The following is a 17279-nucleotide window of genomic DNA, read 5'->3' as shown; positions in this document are numbered from 1 at the left end:
AAAGAAGAAATAGCAATGACTAATGAGTAAGATTTCACGGAATAGACACTTCATATTAATTTTTACTTCTTTGTTCCTATTTCTATTTTTAAGTAGCGAAGCTACTCTATATGTATCTTACTTGGCTCTCACAGAGTCCATAACTCTTAGGGAAATTGTATTTTCATATTTCTTTTGTGAAGATATCCCTTCAAAATACCCTTTTTCTAACTATCTTTTTATGGCCGCTGAATATTTGTTCTTTAAATCACTTTGTCCGATTGTCCTACATGATTTTTTTGTGCTTCGCTACTTATCAGTTATCAAATTTGTCTGTTCGTCTATCCCTTACAAATAGCCTAAAACCAATCAAGACCAATACTTATCTTTTAAGCCACAATAAAAACAAATGAACATCCATACTCCCAATTGCAAGATTGCGTGATTTTTCACTAATTAAAATATAGTATAACATATAATAAAACTATTGAGTATATCTAGAAAATGAAACCTTATAAATTACAAGAACAAAAAAATATATGCAATGAGTATTGTGTATGGTCGCTTTAAAAATTAATACATACTATGTGCAATTGTATGCTCGCTCTTTTTCATTCGTTTCAGAGGAATATTATTTGCACATAAAAGGTTTCGTGATGAATCTATATAATTGTTGAATATAATTTAAGAAAGCTTGAACTCTGATAATAAATTTGGGAATAATAAATAATCCTTTCGATTACAAAACTTTAAAAGATTTTTTTAAAGTATTGATCCTTGCAACTATATAATGATAATCCGAATGTCCATAAAAATAAAATTATTTTGCCACAAAAATAGAAGATTTGTTTTATGAGTGATCTTAATAATGTTTTCTTAAAAAATATAATAAAACTAAGATTATTCTAATAATTTATTTGTACAAAATAATGCCATAGACCCAGATTTTAAGATAAATACAATAAATATAAAATAAATAGACAAATAACTTAAAACTTAAAACTAAATATGAAAGGGCATTTACTGATGAAAATAATCATATCTAAAGTTTTAAATTAGTTAAAATTATCTTTTGAAATGAGCTTACCTACTCTATCCATAGATAGATATGCCTGTAAATTTTTATGAAATTTCAGCTATGTTACTAAATATGGTTTTAATTCTTCAAGAATAAATGCCCAGACTAATTGTAGCTGCTAGTCCTTTCTGCCACTATAATTATCTTCAATCTTGGTATCAGAATCACCATTAGCTTGTCCAGTAGAATCAGTCTTCTCCTCTCCATACGTATTAGCACCGTCATAGCTGTCAACATAGTCATTCTCAACCAGAGTATCTTCAATAGCTTCACCAGTAGACATGGTTGAGTATTCATTGGGAGATGCTGTTGTAATGGCAAGATCACCAAATACAGTCTTTTCTTGTTGGTTGATTATGTCAGCAGAATTTTCATTGTTCCTAAGAATTGATTTGGGATCAAGTTGATGCTTTTCAAGAATCTGGATAACTTCAACATTGTTAGGAGGGTTGTTGTTGGTTGTGTGTCTGGAACTTCTGTCAAGAATGTGTTTAAAGTTCAGGTTAGCCAAATCTTTTACAGCCTCAACAAGATTATCTTTTTCAGTGTTCAACATTCCAATTTCCTCATTTCTTGAATGGATCAGACTTCTGAGTTGTCCACGAGTTTCTCTACTTCTCCTGACTTCTCTCTGCATCTCAATCAGTTTTGAAGCTGTTTCATCAATTTTTTGCAGCTGGGACTTGATTGTTTGCTGCTTGTTTTGCAAAAGATTCTGCAACTGGCTGAACTGTCTTATTTCTCTGTTCTTGAGATTTGCAAGAGTTTTATCCTTAGTGTCAAGTTCTGTGCTAATAACATTAATTTCATGCTCAAAAACATTTATTTTTTCCTTAAAAGATTGAACCTGTTCTTCAAGTTTGTCAATAGTTTGGAGCAGTTGTCTTATTTGTTCATCTTTCTGATCAGAATATTCCTTTTGAAATCTAGCAGCATTCTCAAGATTAGCTAGTCTTAGCTGTTGTCTTGCTCCTTCTTGGCCACATTTAGAAAGGTTGTCCTCAAGGGTGTGCATTTTCTTGTTCAGTGATGTAAGTCTTGAAAGCAAAGGTGATCCATTATTGCCAAGGGCACTTGTCAGCGCAGAACTTTGTTGAGAAAGAAGGGCTGTCAGTCTTTGTCTTTGTTGCTGAAGCTTTGCCAATCTGTCTTTGTTGTCTTTGTTCTTCTTTTTAAGCTCCTCAGCTTCAGCTTCAGCTTCAACTTCATCTTCAATTTTGTCTTTTTCATCATCGTTGTCATTTAGCTTTGAGTCTATAATAAAGTAATCTTCTTCATCAAGAACATCAAACTCTGGACTGAAACCTCGGAATTCATCATCATCGTCATCTATCACATAGTCATCATGAGGAAAAGGAGGATGTGGCAGCTGGCCAATTGCACCTTTGGGAGTTAGATTTATTGCATGGGATTGGAGAAGGTTAATTAAAGAATCAATTGGGATTGGTACACTAGGAGAAGGTTGGCCGGGTAGTGGAGGCAAACCTGGAATTGGTGGTAGTGCACCAGACAGTAGACCTGGAATGGGAGTAGGACCAGGTAGTGGAGCTAGCGGAGAAACTGGAACATGAATAGCTGGAGTCAAGGGAGCTGGAGCTAGTGGAAGTGGCAATGCCGGTCCTGTAGAAACATGGACACCATGTCCAGCATCATGAACAACTGTATGGCCAGGAGTGTGGACAGCAACTGTTCCTGGAGCTGCAACATGATGTGTAACACCTGGGTCTGCTGTGTGATGCACAGCCACTCCACCTGGAGTGTTGTGTACAGTAACAGATTCCCCATGATGGTTAACAGTTACAGCATGGTTGTCAACTGGATGCTGTACAGTAACAGCATGATGTTCTGCGGGATGATGGACTGTAACTGCAGGGGAAAGAGCTGTGGCAGGGTGGTGGACTGTGACACCAGGGGCAGGTGCAGGATGATGAACTGTCACTTCAGGAGAATGAGCAGTTGCAGGATTATGTACTGTAACCCCTCCAGGAGTAATAGCTGGTTGAATGGCAAGTGCTGGGGCTGCTGAGTGGACAGACACAGTTGGGGCATTGCCACCATTGGGAAAAATTGTTGTAATCTTAGGATTAAGTCCAAGTTCCTTGGTTGCTTCTACAAGCTTATCTTTAAGATACTGTTCAACCAAATCATCAGCAAAAGAATGCCCTTTCTTGTCATACTTGACTTTAATCTCATAAGGGCCACTATGATGAGTATATTCTTTGTGGTAAGGTTCCTCATCTTTATACCTGTGGTGAATAGGCTCATCATGCTCATACCGATGGTGTTCATACTCTTCATGATATGGCTCCTCATGCTTGTAGTGATGGTGTTCATACTCCTCATGATGTGGCTCCTTGTGTTCATAATGATGGTGACCATATTCCTGGTGATGTGGCTCTTTATGTTCATACCGATGATGTTCCTCTACTTTATAATGCTGTTTGTGTGGTTCCTTATGCTCATAGTGAACAGTTTCATACTCTGCATGACTTTCAGCAGGACCATCATGATGATACTTGTGCACAGTCTTACCATAGCTCTCTTTGTTGTGGTGGTATGGTTCAGAGTGTTCAGTAACATGGTGTACAACATGGTGTTCCTCATGGACAGGCTCATGGTACACTGGAGCTGGAGGATGTGGGGGAGGCAGAGGTGCCACGTTTTCTAAATTAAAGCAATCATAATGTAGGTAATTAACACTTTGGATTTTCAAACTAAAATAAAGAGAATTAGAAAATAATCAATGTAAAGATCATTATCTATTTTCAATTATCAAAAAAGTATAAACACTTACTGAAATTCTGTGATCCAATAACAAATCTCTGAAAGTGTTGAGTCTGCCTCTCTGGTCTGCCTGTCTGTGGATCCAATTGTTCTTGTCCTGAAAGCATTTTATATTAATCTACTTTTTCAGTTTATATATTTTGTGGAGTATAGTTCAAAAATATCATTGTAATATACTATGTTCATAATATGTGAACCATAATCACTTTTAAGTAATGCCAAATAGTCTAAAGACATGATTACAATGTTTTCAATTAGTATGTAAAAAATAAGTAAACCATTATTTATGGCTCAAAGTCGACATAAATCATTAAAATTCCATAGAATACAACCAATTATTTAACTAAATGGCTAGATATTGAACTGATACCTACCTAACTATTCATATAATTATTAATGAGTTGCCGAGGGTCCAATAAAAATTGTAAAAATTGAGATAAATAATCTCTTTCAGTTGCCATATTTGTCTATCTACCTAATTTTCTTCATGAATATCTATCAGACTATCTACCTAACTATCCATATAAATATAGATATACCTGGTTGCTGAGGGTCCAATAAAAGTTGAGCTATATCATCCCTGTTTGGTGGACCTATCATTGGTTGCCTCTCTGGTCCCGGACTAGCATCTAATACAAATATTTAGAGTAAGAGGAATTGGGTTCTTTAGAACAAGTTTTGTATGTCTTAAAATAATACAGTAATTAGGTCAAAATTTGTTAATATACTTTAATTGTATAATGTTATTTATCTTAAACTTCGATAAAGATATGATTGAAAAAATATGTAACTCTATACCTACTCTGTTTTGAATTCTTTAGTATTTTTTTTGTTAGCTAGCAAATATTGAATAAAATGGGGGAAAAGATGAAATATGTAAATAAATACCTGGGCTGGCTTCAGGACTGGCACCTGGATTAGGAACAGCTTCACAGGAACCTGGCCTGCTATAGGCAAATACCAATACCTGAAAAAAAGATTATTTAATCCAATATTTTCAAAATGAAATAATGAATACATAGTTAATTTGAGAGTCATATTGAAGAAAGGCAGATCAAATATATATTAAAAGAAAGTAGTTTGATATTAAAACGACAAAATTTTATAAATAGATATTCATTTGAATCTCATAGAACTATCCATTTTTCCCTGCTATTTCCCCAATTGAAGAGAGATTCTTTTGCAAACACATCCAATTTTCTATCTCTCAGATGTTTCATTTTAATTTTTAGGTTTAGTTTCAAGCTAATTGAAATGTAGTGCATTTTCGACACACAATCCCTTAATACAATCAAGACATTATCAAACAAGACCTTGCTTAAAATACTCCATTATTATACTGCATCCTCACCCCTTCTTCATTAAAGCTTTTCTGGATGCTGCAAGAAAGATATATTTTATTAATGTCCATTTTTTAGGTCTGGGTAGTTTTTTTAAAATAAGTTATATTTTAGGTTATATTTAATACTATATTAACCCATTAGTGCCGAGCGCCACTTTTATGGACCGATCGAGCTGAAAATCTCAGGGAAGCTTTATAATGGTAAAAACGGAATTCCAATTTTTTTGTTTTGCTCTACTGGCGTGCACAGGAAAGTTGCAATAAAACCCGGTTCGGCGCGAGTAAAAAAACCTTGCGGCATTAATAACCGTTTTTGGCGTTTTTTGGTGCTTTCCCCCGGCATTAAAGCCCGTTTGCGACCTAAATACCCGGTTATTTGGCCCAAAAAATTAAAAATGTAATTTTTGAACGCCCAAAGTGAGATGAACACTTTTTAAAACTACGATACGATCCGTAATTGAAAACTACATAACCTCATGTAATTGATAGAGCTACAACTAACATACAAAACAATTTATATCACATTTAAGATTTTAGCTATAGGTACCACCCCTTTTTGGTTAATAAACCCGGTTTTTGTTGTTGTTGTAAAAAAGATCTATTAGTAAAACCGGGTAATGAAAATTTCAGACTTTCCCCCCATTTGCCGAGCCGGGTCTATATAGAACGTAAAAAAACGATAAAAAAATCATATAAAAAATAATAATTTGAATAAAACGAATTCACAAATGAATGTAAATGCCAATAAACTTTAAATTTCACGAAAAAAATCACTAACTTTACTTCATAAACAAAAAAGTTAGGAGGGGTATTTTAAAATCACCTTGTTTTTCTTGGTTTTCAAATTTTGTTGAGCTATACCGGCAAACGGAAGTAAGCAAATCTGCCTGCTCCAGGGGGAAATGAAAACCAGGGTAGTAGAGGGGGGATTCATACTGAGAATGATGCAATCCTAAAACTGAGAACCGGTTTTTTTCGGCATTTTCTGGAACCGGGCGTTAAAAGCCAGTTCGTCACTAATGGGTTAAGTACATTGTTAGCACCTATTCAAATTTGAAAAACATTTTTTTTTGTATCAAAAAGCTTAGCCTTGTTAAGGATGCTCGTTCATAAAATTTTAACGTTATCAAACAGATTCAGTGGGCATTAAATTAATCAATGCAAAAATATACATTTAGATTCAGATTAAAAAATAGCATAGGTTTTTTCCCAAAGAATTGCATCACTAACTCGATACAGTGTTGGCAAAGCTTAAAGCTTAATGAAAATTCATGTGCGGCATTTCTATAATTAATATCTGGGTTGGCCTATTAACTCTACTAAACAATATTTTGGCTCAAGATAAAATTGAACTGTAAATATTACATATACCAAAAAAATTTTAGTCCACAGTAAGGGGTAATTTTGTTGATTGTAATTGGTTATTAAAATCAATTAAGTTTCCATTTTCTTATCCCTAAAAATCCGCAAATAAATGCTCCTCACAGGGGTTAAGCATAGGACTCCCATGAACCCCCTTTATTTTCAAATTATTTTACTTAAAAGGGTAGAGGAGTGGGTGGCAGTGCTTAACATGCACTTTGCGAGAAAGGACTCATAACAATAATGTATATCTGTTTTGCTGTGATACCAATGACAAAAGTTGCTTTTTTGCTGACCATATTTCTATCCTTGTATTATTTCACTGTGTAAGCTCTTGTGGGTAATACATAGATATAATACCCTAGATAATAAGATAGTCAAGTTAATCATACCCAATAATTCATAAACTAAGCAGCTTAAAATATGACAATCGACGAAGATTTTCGTTTAAATATAGTTTTATATGATTTCAAATTTTAATTATTTATAGCTAAAGGGTGTTGAGAAAAAACAATCGCTTATTTTATTACAAATTAAGACAACTTAGTCTTTTTTTTTAAAGAATAAACCGTTAAAAGTACTTTAAATCTTTTAGATAGGCCCCCATAATGTTCAGAATTTTTGATGTGACATGTAAAGACCTTTCTAAATACACCTTAACCAGGTTTCTAACACAGTTAATGACTGCTCTTTCACCACATGTGGTCAAATTATAACTACAATATGTTCTTACCAGTCTAATTAAGGATTGATCATCTAAATTTTCTATATCTATTGGGTTAAATTTTAAGAATTATAGATATTTGAGATTAGTTAAATGATCTTATAGTTTTATTCTTGCTTTCATGATAGAAATTTAAATTACGATTATATTATAGACTAGCGGTTTAGCCCCTACAACAGGACTCTACGGGCACTTTAGGAGGAGGGCGGTTGAATAGTTATTTTAAGAGTAATTTTTGTTTAGGGGGCAGTTTCTTTTAGAGGGTGGTGGTTCCCTCCCCTAAAATAGCTATAAACCTTCCCCAGGACCTATGCGAAGCTACACTGTAAAGGAGAACTATATCGGTTTAGCGGTTATCGAGATCCTTCCGTGCTAACAAACACACAGACAGATATCCTATTACTTTATTAAATGGACAAGAATAAATATATATCAATTTAAAAATTATATCTATTGATTCGTAAGAAAAAGTAAAAATTATAACACGAAAAATCTTTAAATGTCAAAACCCCTATTAGATTTTTTGGCCAATTAATTTTGTCCTTGAGCCCTGCAAAGGCATCTATTGATCCCTCTATCCACTTAACGATATTGACTCTTTATCCTTTCTAAATGGATATTCTGTAAGATAGACAGATAGAATTTTAGAAATATGATAATTATGATAGAAGGATAGAAATAAACTTTTTTTTTGATGTCTAGCTAGAAAGATAATATAAAAAATAGCAAGAATAAATTTCCTGATAGGTGACCTATCATAGAAGATTTTTGTTTTGAGCTTGTTTGCCAATTATTTACTAAGTATATTTGCGATAACTTTTATTTAATGAAATCTTCCAATTTTTAACATGTACAAAACGGCCTGCTTAATTGCTTCAAGATCCATGTCAGATCTATATAGGAAATAAATGTCTATAAACAAGCTCAAGTTTTCCAAGGAATATTTGTTTAAAACTCATAGTGCTCCAATAATCCATAATAAACTCTCACTGCCCAGAACGATAAGACCCATTATTTTACTTTATTAAAAATAAATTCCTTTTTTTAATTTCATGTTGCTATTTACCTTATATAAATGTATTTAATTTCTAATCATAAAAAAGAAAATTTAAATTTATAATATAATAAATTTAAGAAAACTCTGTTTTAAAAGAATTCGATTGTGGCGACACTTTGTGTGTTCAAATATTAAACTAAAATTGTAATCATCATCATTAACCCTTTGGTGATGGTAATGTAAAGAAAAAATATAATTTAAAAAATCTTTTTAAAATCATTTAGATTATTAAATATTTACTTTCTTTTAGATAATAATGCCGGGTGAGGAAAATAGATTTATTGAGAAATAGATATGCATATAGAAAACTAGCCAATAGGGAGATAATTATATCGAGCCAACTCTAGTATAATAATATCTATAAATATTATTTAACACTAAATTTAAAAAAAAATGTGCTTTCCATCAAAGTGCATATATAGCAATATTTTAGAAATGAATTGAAGTGGAACTGTGTGGCTACTCACTGACTCAGTATCTATAACTAACCTAAGCAGATCTGAAATAATAAATAAACAAAAAATACCTCCTCCTTATTCAGTTAGGGAGTTGAATCCATTTTTATAGAAGCAGAAATATAATTTATGATTATGGTTTGGACCCTCTAAAACTGTAATCTACCCTTCCACTTTCCCCTCTCTTGGTAAAGATATCTTCAACGCCGATACGATTTTTGAAATATGAGATTCCACTTTTGTCTCTCTTGTTGAAGATATCTTCACCAAGAGAGGCAAAAGTGGAATCTTAAATTTCAAAAATCTTATCAGCGTTGAAGATATCTTCACCAAGAGAGGGGAAAGTGGAATCTTACATTTCAAAAATCGTATCGGCGTTGAAGATATCTTCACCAAGAGAAGGGAAAGTAGAATCTTACATTTCAAAAATCGTATCGGCGTTGAAGATATCTTCACCAAGAGAGGGGAAAGTGGAAAGGTAGATTACAGTTTGAGAGGGTCCAAACCATAATCATAGATTATATTTCTGCTTCTATAAAAATGGATTCAACTTCCTAACTGTTATTTATAATTTATTTCATGATAATTCTTTAAAAGAAATTACCTAATCAAATTCATGATTCTTTATCAATATATCAAATGGATATTCCTATTTAATAAACAGGGTGATGTATCTTAAACTATGTGTGAAAACCATATTGGTCGAAATGTTTAGAATAATTGAGGTAAAAATCTTATTGATCTAAATTGACATACTACCAAGACTGCTATTGGTTTTAAATAATCAGGTTCAAACCTTATTGGTCAAATTAACATAGTATCAAGCCTACTATTGGTTTCAAACAATTTGAAACTTTGAGCAATGATGCTATTGGTTTAAATTAATTGAGATAAAACCATATTGGTCCAAATTAACATATTAGCAAGCCTGCTATTGGTTAAAAACAATTAGTATAATACCTTATTGGTTTAAATCAGCATATGAACTTACATGCTATTGGATTAAAATAATTGGAGAAAACCTTTTTAGTCTAAAAAAAATCATTTGAAATGTGTATGCTTATCAATGTTACAATAAGCCATTCATTTATGTTGCTATTTTTTAAAATTTATTTGGGTGAAACTTATTGGTCTAAATGAACCTATTAGCTAGTTTGCTATTGGTTTAAAGTAATTGTAGTAAAACCTTTTTGGTAAAAATGAGTATAATACCATGTCTGCCATTGGTTTCAAATAATTAGAGTAAATCCTTATTGATCCTAATATTTAATTTTGAAAAATTGAAAGCTTACCAATGATATAATAAGCTATTGAGAAATGCTGGTATTGCTTAAAAGAAATTGAGATAAAAGCTTATTGGTCTAAATGTATATACTAGCTAGCCTGCTATTGGTTTACAATAATTGGTTTAAACAATTATTATTGAAAATATGCAAGCTTACCAATGTTAGAACGAGCCTATGAGTGATCATATTGATGACTCCGACTCTCCTACTCTGACCAACTCTGGATGTCAACTGATACTAAGCTCTCATCAATAATCATAACACTGATGGGAATAACATCATCATATCTATCTATCTTATTAGGTGGCTATCTATCTATTTCTAGATGTCCTTTGAAGTCAGGAGACAGCCAGGGATACGGTATTTGACTTAAGTTATTAATATGATTAAATTTTATAACTGATTGGTGCTTTCCCCCAAAGTGCAAAGCAAGCACAGAAAACCATCCGCCGTATTTTTTAATTACATTGGAATATTTTCCCCCGTACCCTCTGCAGTGGCCTTTACTAGCCCTTACTTTTTAAGGTAAAATTTTGACATTGCACAACCCCTGGGTAATTATTTTTATAAGCATGCTCCCCCCCCCCCCAAAAAAAAATGGACGTGCTTGGTTTTTGGCTAAACAGGTTTCAATATTAACTCTCTATCATAAAAACTACCTCTTGTTATAAAACCCATACAATGAATGTCTTTTTATATCTATTTTTAGCAATGACTTAACCCTGAAGAAAAACACAAAAACGTCTATAGATGGTTAGGATAAAAACTTTTGATGAACTCTAAAAAATATTTCATTCTATTATAAAAAACTAGCGGCTTCGCCCTTAGCCTCTAGGGGCTTCGCCCTATATAGTTTTGGGAAGTCAACCCTCCTTAATAGAAATATTCAAAAAATTATTCTTTGTTTAATTACTCTGTGGTAAAATTAAACCCAGGTTGTGCGCTTTATGCACAAAAATTTTAATTTGTACAAATTAAACCCAGGTTGTTGGCCGTATACACAAAAATTTCAATTCGTAAAAATTAGACCTAGGTTGTTCGCATACACAAAAAATAAAATTAAAAAAAAATATTTTGATTTTTTTTTGGGGGGGGGGAGGATTCATGGGGGCTTCGCCCCATGTTGCAGTGGGGTTCCCCCACCCCAATTACTGGTTTTTGTTTAAAAAGAATTTAAAAAAAAAATTTGGAAGTGGGGATTTTTTTTTGGGGGGGGGGTTTGGGTGTCCCACCCCCCAAGAAAATAGCTTAAAACCACCAGAGGACCAGTAGATATATTCCCAGAAGAGTAGAGCACAATTTGATCAGCAGTTACTGAGATTTTACAAAAAATGTAAAAAAAAAATTTTGGGGGTTAGATTTTTTTTATTTTTGGGGGGGTTGGGGGTGTCCCACCCCCCAAGAAATTAGCCTAAAACCACCACAGGACCAGTAGGTATATTCCCTGAAGAGTAGAATCCGATCGGTTCAGTGGTTACCGAGATCTTAAGGGACAGACAGACAGACGGACAGACATCAAGCTACTTTGTATTATAGACTAGCGGCTTCGCCCCTAGCCTCTAGGGGCTTTGCCCCAAGAGGTAATTAAAGAAAGAAAATAATTACCTCTGGAGATGCCCCCACAAATTTTAAAAGATGAAAAAAATTGAGGGGGAATTTTTTTCATTTTTGGGGAGGTTGGGGGTGTCCCACCCCCCAAGAAAATAGCCTAAAACCACCACAGGACCAGTAGGTATATTCCCTGAATCCAAACGGTTCAGTGGTTACCGAGATCTTAAAGGACGGACAGATAGACGGATAGATAGTAAGTTGTTCGTCTGAAGATAAAGATTTCAATAACTACTGAACCGATTGAGTTCTTCATTTTTTGGAAGCTTCTCATTGGTACCAGGATAGCTTTATGCAATTTGATCTTTGAGTCTTGTATAATTTTCTGCTTTCCCTCCACCTTTAAATACAGAGCTCCCTACAGCCGCTAATAGTTTACGAAAATAACTTTACCTTTAACAAACAATTATTTTATGCTTATTAATTTTATGTCAAATTTTATGTCAAATTTCTTGGGTTAGCCTAGCAGAAACTGATTCCTAAGTCTTACATATTCCTAGGCTAAGGACTAGGGAAACCATAACTTCTATTTTTCATAAAATAATATTAACTTTAAAAATCTAAGAATTAATAATACCAAATGTTTAATCAATTAGTCACTTTCCCATGGTTTGATATTCAATTTATAATCTGCGGGATTTCTGTTGATGTTGGGGGGAGGGGGGGGGGGCTTATTTAACCCCCCATACAACAGAACTTTAATTCTATAATTTTGCTTCATATTTACTTTCATAAGTAACAGATTAATAAATTAAACCTCCTCCCCCCCCCATATTAAAGTCAAAACAAATCCCCGCATAGAAATAGTTAATATTTGTAAAAAAGCATATTTCTGTTCCTAAAACCACAATCTATGTATTGTACTGTTAAATATTAACACGCTATAGTTATGTCACATGGTATGAGAAACTTTTTTTATTTATCTATCTATTTTAAGAGGAGAGGATACTCTATAAATCACTTATACCATGCATTAAACATAGAATCTGATTTTTATTGGAGCTCCAAGGTTCTATCATTTATACAACTTATGAAGATAACCAACCCATTGATTGCACGACCCTTGTCTGGAAGGCGTATCTGTGCATAGTAATGATTTGGGTCGTATTTTGGAAGAACATTCCCTCCTTCTCTTACGTTTAACGTACGTCTCTTATCTGACATAGCAATAGTAGGACATAGTAACGCATTCAAATTTTACGCGATTTAGGCCGAGATTCGAACCAATCATCTATCCGACGATAATAAGATTTCCTTTGTTTTTATATAAAATCAAAAATTATTCCTATAATATATTTAGTATTAAGGTTTTTGTCTGAAGCTTAAGATTTCTATAATTACTTAACCGATTGAGTTTCCATTTAAAGGAAGCTTCACATAGGTCCCGTGATGGTGTTAGGCTATTTATTTTAGATTAACATAGCTTTCAATATGGATTTAGACTATTTCAATGATTCCTCTAGATGCCAGGGGCGTATCCGCTAGTAAGTCTTGTAAAGTAGAAAATATAGTAAGCTAGATATCTTTATAATTGAAAAGGCTTTACAGTGTGTAAAAAGCAGGTATCTTAAGGGATAAGACAATGGATGGTTAATTAATGTACTCAACTCAATTATGATATAGAAAAATATTTAACTTTTTCTGTAGATTATAATTTATTGTGGAAAAGTATGTACATTACAACTCAATCATTTTAAATACAGTTTTTAAACAACCAAATAAACAGTGTATTATAAAACTTTGGAGACCAGTATAATTTTTAACCCAATGTCCTCTCCCTCCGTGGTAAAGAGATCAATGATTGTTTTCTCTAAGATATAATGCACTTAGAAACACACATACTACTATAATCACGGAGGAGGGTACATTAGACTGCTTCACCAAGTTTTATAAAAACGTTTTCTCATTCGTTGGTCTAAAATTTTTTGAAGACTTTTATTTTAAACCTTTGTTACGTTGTTATAACATTGTCCAAACATTTCTACCATTAATCTTTATCTACAGAGGTTTTTTTTGTTTCTCGTAATTAGGAGTGTACATAATTTAACCAACAATTGTCTTTTTCTTGAGTTCCCTGTGATTAGGTGTTATGACCTTAAACAGTGTTGTTTAAAGTTTATAAACCATAAAAAATGACGGCTAAAACAAATATTTGCTCTATGCCTTTTCCTTCTTAAAATATGGTGAAAATTGTGTGTAAATTGGTTGTAAGAGCAAAGTTTACTATCTTTATATTTGTTTTATAACCTCAATACTGCATTTCTTACATAAATAACTAAGTTGAGTTTTTTGCTGAACTTTATATTTGTATAATAGGATGCGCCCCTTAGACTTCTAGGGGCACTTTACAGGGGGGGGGGGGGGGGGGGTTGCGATCCACTAAAATAACATTTTTCCAAAAAAAAAGTAAAATACAAAATTCGAACGGAGGGGTTAATGCTAGAAACCTGTAAGAAGGTTAATCATAGAGCAGAGCAGTTTCGGTCCAGCAGTTAGTGAGATCTTTTGCTACAGAAAGAGAGACAACATGTTACATAACTCTATAACAAGTACAATACTCTCCATATGTAACACACCAGCATACATGCAAAACTGAAATCTCGCAGAAATTTTTAATATCAAAATTAGATTTGCAATATAAAATAACATTATACAATCAAAAAGCAATCCCGAAGCATTTTATTTTTGACTGGCCTTTTTTGTGATTATACTCGAAAGACAACCATATAGATATATAGACATAATCTAATAATAGAGTTGCTGCGCTACTTTAATATTTAACCTACTATTAATCAGGGATAAGGGATGGGAAACGTAAGAAAATATTATTCCAGGCCTATTTTCCAACTAGGCCTAAAAAACTAGTTTCGGGATGACGCAGTAGTTAGATTTGAAAACTATGAACAATGATGAAATAGCTATTATATGAATGCAAAGAAAAAAGTATAGAATATAATTCAGGTAGTTGATTCCACCTATCATAAAATATAATAAAAACTTTTCAAAGAACCAATATGTTAGTGGCTTTAAGTAGAATTCCGTTAAGATGGCCATTACTTCGCCAAACTCCCCCCCCCCCATTAAAAAAAAAAAGGTTTTTTTGAGATGGTTAAATCTGATTTATTTTCAAACATTTTAAGGGGGGATCTACTTCACCCCAAAATTTGTATATAGAAATAAACACCGCTTTAGCCCCCCAGCTTTAATAAATAAATTAAGTAGAATTGAATAAGTACATGGGTAACATTCTATCAACTAATTGTTCCATAGCATACATATAAATTAAGAATTTTTTTAAAAATTTATTTTACGTTAAAATTAATAGAAAAGTTCAATTAAGTGTGCAATAGTTTTTACCAAAATTAATGAAAATTTTTTTTTAACAAAACACAGTACACTTTTATTTACATATTGAACTAGTTTTGTATTTGTAATCATGTAGATGGGTTATCAATTCCACATGAAATGTAACTTTTAAATTGTCTAAAGACATGAGTTTTTCACATTGTTCCAAAGTATAAAATGTTGAATCCTACTCAGTCTTCAAAAAACGATCTCTCAATTTATGTTTTGCTATATGGACATTTATTAATGTGTAGATTTAATAATAAGTTGATGTGATTGAACGTCATATATATTGTTGTCATTCTGATAGCAGAAAATTTCCATTGTTGTCTTTCTAATAGCAGAAATTTATGTTTGCTTGAATTAATTTAGCCAATAATGAACTGGGGGACGCGTTTGTTATTAATTAATTGGTTAATGCTAAAAGCAAGTTTCAGGCTATTGGATATTGGCCTACAGCCAATGAGGAACTGGGGGAAATGAGTTGATTTTATAGGCAAAAAAGAAAAGTTGCCCCATCACTTTTAAAAGGAGGCTGAGACCTAATTTTCGGTCAGGTTTCCCATCCCTTATCCCTGACTATAAATAGGTTAGCTTAATTTCTTTTTTTGAAAAACGGTAAAATATGATGATATATTTATTAAATTAGGATAGATTTTGTATTTTGACTATAACGATCATTCGAATTTCTTATATGGATGTTTAAAATAATCTATAATTCATCTCAATTTTTTGAAGATTTTGTAATGTTGAATTTATTATTATGGTACTATTTGTATAAGTTTGTCTAGTATGGCAGGGCGTAGGAATTTAGCAAATATAAATCTTAGGTAAACTTTTAGAGTTACAATTTTGAAAGGCTAAATGTTCAGAAGAAAAATAAACTGCTTAGAAATTAAAGCAAAACAATAGAGGGAAAGAGGTTAAATAACTGTATGTTCCCACCCCATGGACCATGTGCTGACAGTCTATTGAGTCTTTCAAATATCAGCAAATAGCGTCGGAAATATAATAAAGCCAAGCCGCTACAAAAGAGCAGAAAACTAATTTCTAGCATACGAAAAAGGTCCCCTTCACTTGGTCTGGATAGTTGTCTGTGTTATACATATATGTTTATACATTTATTCTAGACAAAGCACAAGCAACTTTTACCAGCTGCCGCAAATTTATATTCAGTCGAAGCCGCTTTTATAGCCGAAGGTGTGACTGCTGCCCCCTGGAACATGTTTAACCCTGAAATCTTATAAGCCTCTCAGAGTCCTGACCCGAACACAACAACAAACTTCCTTGTGCCAGAAAACTTTTGTAAAAGTTAAGCAATGACCATAAAACATCATGCACTTTACTCACTTATTGTTCTCCAGCAAATATTGTTAATTTACAGGTAGGAAATATAGATTTATTAACAATTCCTGCCAATTGGAAACATAAACAAATGTTTTACACAAACCCCGCTTTGTAAACTTTCTGTTCAATGTAAGCAATCTCTTTTATTTATTTATTGGTCCTTATAATGTTTAGATCCTTTTTGAAAAGGGTGGGTTATTTCTCCTGCAGAAAATCATGTTTTAAACAAAAATTTGTATGTGACTATGTGAGATACATCACCCTTCAGAACAAAGTAGGTTGACATAGGTCCTAGGAAGATTTTTTGAATAATTAGTCTTGAGGTAGTTTTGAGTTATTTTCTTTCCACCTCCCTTACCTTTATAAAACAACAGAGGCCCCAGAAGTCCTACTCTACTTTAAAGTAATATGTAGTTTTTCATTTCGTTTACCACCCTTAATTTTCAACCTGAGAATAAAGTATCCTTGTTTTGACAAAGTTTTTATCCAGAGGTTAGGTAATTAATAGACTAGACAAACATAAAAATTATATTCATGCTTTTATAACATTAAAATTATTTTTATTATTTCAAACATTTTAATAACATTGCAGATTAAATAATAATAGAAAACATGTTTGAGTCTCAATTCTGTAATAAGTGTATAAGTAATAAGTATAGGTGTATAATCCAGACAACTACCTGGCCCAAGTGGTGAATACCCTTTTCGTCGCGCATTTGCTAGCAAATTGCTTTCTGATATTTTTACAGGTATTCGGCTGTGTTTGACGCTATTAGCTGATTTCAAATACCAAAGACAAAATCGGCACAGGGTCCCCACCCTGTGGACAGAGTTACATTACAAAAACTACGTCAAAACGACATAATTGAGACTTATAAAAGGATATATGTCTGTGTGCCTGTCTGTCTGTAC

General features: G+C 32.9%; 2 protein-coding genes across 34 annotated transcripts in view; both read right to left on the bottom strand.

The window, feature by feature from the left end:
- The window catches only part of LOC145313990 (ubiquitin-conjugating enzyme E2 N), a 257338-nt gene that overhangs the window by 140984 nt on the left and 99075 nt on the right, over positions 1 to 17279 (bottom strand). The window lies entirely within an intron of this gene.
- On the bottom strand, positions 1047 to 17083 carry LOC145314853 (uncharacterized). Its single transcript, XM_080154934.1, has 5 exons — positions 17048 to 17083; positions 4730 to 4808; positions 4381 to 4470; positions 3852 to 3938; positions 1047 to 3721 (listed from the first exon to the last, which is right to left on the bottom strand). The coding sequence occupies exons 1-5, from the start codon at positions 17081 to 17083 to the stop codon at positions 1176 to 1178; spliced, it is 2838 nt and encodes a 945-aa protein (XP_080011060.1). The 3' UTR covers positions 1047 to 1175.

Source organism: Acartia tonsa, chromosome 3, assembly GCF_053477335.1.
Source record: "Acartia tonsa isolate MP-2025a chromosome 3, ASM5347733v1, whole genome shotgun sequence".
Taxonomy (NCBI): Eukaryota; Metazoa; Arthropoda; class Copepoda; order Calanoida; family Acartiidae; genus Acartia; species Acartia tonsa.
The sequence above is the reverse complement of the archived record's forward strand: the minus strand, read 5'-3'. Positions and strand labels throughout refer to the sequence as shown.

Bases quoted from the DNA above. Each gene is read 5' to 3' on its own strand.
- LOC145314853 (XM_080154934.1), bottom strand. From the start codon at position 17,083: ATGCGCGACGAAAAGGGTATTCACCACTTGGGCCAG. The intron at 4,809-17,047 runs GTAGTTGTCTGG...TCTTTTTTTCAG, and splicing joins GTATTCACCACTTGGGCCAG to GTATTGGTATTTGCCTATAG. The intron at 3,722-3,851 runs GTAAGTGTTTAT...GCTTTAATTTAG, and splicing joins TATTGGATCACAGAATTTCA to AAAACGTGGCACCTCTGCCT.